The 3,975-nt window shown below is 35.4% G+C and overlaps 1 protein-coding gene across 1 annotated transcript; it reads left to right on the forward strand.

Annotated features, from left to right (window-relative positions):
* LOC110259551 (olfactory receptor 1013-like) lies at window positions 1,329-2,279 on the forward strand. Its single transcript, XM_021085044.1, has one exon. It carries the CDS (start codon window positions 1,329-1,331, stop codon window positions 2,277-2,279), a length of 951 nt encoding a protein of 316 aa, XP_020940703.1.

Consider the following 3,975-nt stretch of genomic DNA (forward strand, 5'->3'; position numbering starts at 1 on the left):
GGGATAAAGATGTGGTATATATGTGTGTATATTTAATGTGTGTATGTACATGTACACATATGTATGTATATAAAACATATATGCAATGAATATTAGCCATAGAAAAGAATGAGCTTTTGCCATTTGCAACATGACACAGACAATATTATGCTTAGTGAAGTAAGCTAGACAAAGACCAGTACTGTATGATACCCCTCAAATGCAGAATTTAAAAAACAATATGAATGAATGTATATGCAAAACAGAAATATACTCATAGATACAGAAAACAAACTAGTGGTGACCAATGGGGAAAAGGAAGGGGGAAGGGCAATTTAGGGGTGCGGGATTAAGAGATACAAACTGCTATGTTTAAAATAGATATGTGACAAAGATCTATTGTATAGCTCAGAGAATTATAGTAAGTGTCTTGTAATAACTTTTAATGGAGTATAATCTGTAAAAATGCTGAATACTTATCCTGAAATTAATGTAATATTGTAAGTCAACTACATTTCAATTAAAAAAAATAACTTGGATATCTTTATGGGCCATATTCTGTATACCTTATTCTCCCAAACCATTCGGTTTGGCCGGTTCGGGTTAATTTTTTATTTTTTAAACTCTTGAGTCTGTGGGGAATTCAACTACATTTTGAACACAATTATCCACATCATCCATTGATAAATATTTTCTCTTCCTTTCAGCATACATTTGAGTGTCATACAGATAGCTGTGGTCTCAAATTCCTATGATCTAAGTAAACCTATTATTTGAGTTACACTTTTTTTTAAAATTTTATGTACAGCTATGTTCTTGGTTTTGTGGATAAAATGTTGAATAAAATATAATTATTGCCTTTGAGGAAATTAGTGCAAATGCACTTCCAAGGATATCTCAAAATACGGTTAGGATAATAAAAGTATATTTCTTCATGTATTTCTCAAGTAAAGCCAAAGGATTCAAGGACTTAAAGAGAAAACAAACTCCCTTTCTCCTTTCTCCCACATGGTCCCCAATCACCTTAAGTACAAACAGAAGAGAAGATGAACAAATCATAATTTCTCAAAAGGAGGACAATTAGATTAAACATATAAGGTGACACATGTTATGTTATATACATAATAGCTGATCTTTTAAGGCACCATAGAATAAGTTCCCAGTTTTCCAACAGGAATTGTACCCAGTTCAGCATAAGCATTTCTTAAAATGAACAATGCATAGGCATCCATTGGATTATTTCAATGATGTCAAATGGCAAATGATGGGGACACTGATCTACTAATGTCTTAAATCATGACCTACTGATTAATCTTTTCACAGAGAGGAACCAAAGAAACCTAAAATCAATGGATGAGAAAAATTTCACAACAGTGAAGGAGTTTATACTTTTAGGGTTCACGACAGACCCGTGGTTACAGAGCGTTCTCTTTTATATCTTCCTCAGCATTTACGTCATCAGTCTGTTGGGAAACATCACCCTGATTTCTCTTATCTGTGCTGATTCTCAGCTCCACACACCCATGTATTTCTTCATTGGGAATCTGTCATTCCTGGATCTCTGGTATGCTTCTGTCTATGCCCCCCAAATCCTGATGACCTGTATCTCTGATGACAAAAGCATCTCTTTTGCTGGCTGCCTAGCTCAGTTCTTCTTCTCAGCTGGCCTGGCCTATAGTGAATGTTACCTTTTGGCCGCCATGGCTTATGACCGCTATGTGGCCATCTCCAACCCCTTGCTTTATTCCCAGGCGATGTCTCCAAGGCTATGTGCCAGTCTTGTTGCAGCTTCATACTTTGGTGGCTTTGTGAACTCAACCATCATCACCAGTGAAACATTTACCTTGAGCTTTTGTGGGAAGAACATCATTGATGATTTCTTCTGTGATCTGCCACCCCTGGTCAAGTTGGCTTGTGATGTGAAGGAAAGTTACCAGGCTGTGCTCTATTTCATACTTGCCTCCAATGTCATCACTCCAACGGTGCTTATTCTTGCTTCCTATCTCTTCATCATTGCTGCCATCTTGAAGATTCGCTCTACCCAAGGTCGCCTCAAGGCATTTTCCACTTGTGGCTCTCACCTGACAGCTGTAACCTTGTACTATGGTTCAATTCTCTTTATTTACTCCCGACCAAGTACTAGCTATACCCTGGAAAGGGATAAAGTGGTGTCAGTGTTCTACACAGTGGTAATTCCCATGTTGAACCCCTTGATCTATAGCTTAAGAAATAAAGATATTAAAGATGCCCTGAGGAAAATGATAGATAGAGCAAAGTATCTTAAACAAAGATTTTGGTAAAAAAAAAAAAAAAAAAGTATTCTTTTTTTAATTTTTAATTTTTATTTTTTGTCTCTTTTTTTAGGGCCACATCCATGGCACATGGGGATTCCAAGGCTAAGGGTTGAATCAGAGCTATAGTTGCTGGCCAACACCATAGCCACAGCAATACAGGATCTGAGCTGCATCTGTGACCTACACCACAGCTCATGGCAGTGCCGGATCCTTAACCCATTGAGCAAGGCCAGGGATCGAACCTGCATCCTCATGGATGCTAGTCAGATTCATTTCTGCTGAGCCACAATGGGAACTCCTATTATTATTTTTTAAAAAATTAAATTCAATGTCACGGATAACAGATAACAGCTTGTAAATCTCTGAAATAAATAAAATGAGCAAAAGATGAAGTCATTGAATAATGTACAAATTGCATATTACATTTGTCTTTTTAATTTTGCATTAATATCTTTAAATATGTGTTTAAAATAAATGAGTCTGGGTCAATTGGAAAAACTGCCATGCATGCTAACTCAGAACAGAGTCAGTAGCACTGCTGAGATTCTGAGAAGGTTGTAAGAGGTTTTTTTTCTCTTTTTTTTTTTATTACACTTCACAGTTCATAAGTTGCCTATAAGTATAGTACTATAATCTATAATATAAAATAATAATATTCATTATGGATTATTTGTCATGATTAGATGGATGAAATGACTTGCTTCAAATCAGGTAATTCATAGGTGAGAAAACAAGAATGCAAACTCAGAATTGATAACTCCAGGGGTACTTACTCATTTGTTAGGACAGTGCGTTAGTTAGCAGGTCATAAATAAAATATCTACCATAAAATGCCCTTCAAAATAAATTTATTTTTTCTTTCTGATTTTCATATTTGTGCTTGCTGTGATAGAGAGATTTCCTTGACAATATATGTATTGTTAAATAAAGCATATATGTATATGAAAGAACAAATACTTTTATTTAGAGTCACTGCAAGCTTCCAATAAATAATTTCCCAATAGTTAAAAAAAAAATCAAGGTCAAAAGAAGAAGAGTTGCTGCGTGAAACAGACAGAAATGGAGACGTAGATAGAAATAGATAAGTAGAGAGACAGAGACACTTCAAAAAGCTTTGTGTCCAAAAGAGGATTCAGAGTGGAAATCTCTACGAGGTAAACAGTAATTGATAACAATTAAGATCATGTGGGTGTTTGTATTTCTTTGTTCAGTTATATATATGAATTAATGAAAAATTAAAGAATGCCTTATTATGATATATTCCATCTCCTAATTTAAGTAGTCTTTTTACATATAAAACAAGAGGTTTATCAACATAAAAAAGTCCTAGTATTGATTAACAAGTATGTTGGTTTCCTAGGGCTGCCATAACAAAATGCCAGATTCTGGATGTTGTAAACAATAGAAATTTATTTTTCACAGTTCTAGAGCTAAAAGGCAAGACCAAGGAGCTAGCAAGGTTGATTTGTTCTGATGCCTCTTTCCTCTGCTTGCACATGGCCACCTTCTTGCTTTCTCCTCACATGGTCTATTTTCCTGTGCCCAAGCACCCCTCATATCTCTTTGTGTCCAAATTCCCACTTTTTGTGTTTTTATAAAGGTACCAGTCAGATTGGATTAGAGCTCATCCTAGCCACCTCCTTTTAACTGAATCACTTTTATAAAGGTTCTATCTCAAAATACAGTCACATTCCACATTTCT

This window comes from Sus scrofa, chromosome 2 (genome assembly GCF_000003025.6).
Source record: "Sus scrofa isolate TJ Tabasco breed Duroc chromosome 2, Sscrofa11.1, whole genome shotgun sequence".
Lineage (NCBI taxonomy): Eukaryota > Metazoa > Chordata > Mammalia > Artiodactyla > Suidae > Sus > Sus scrofa.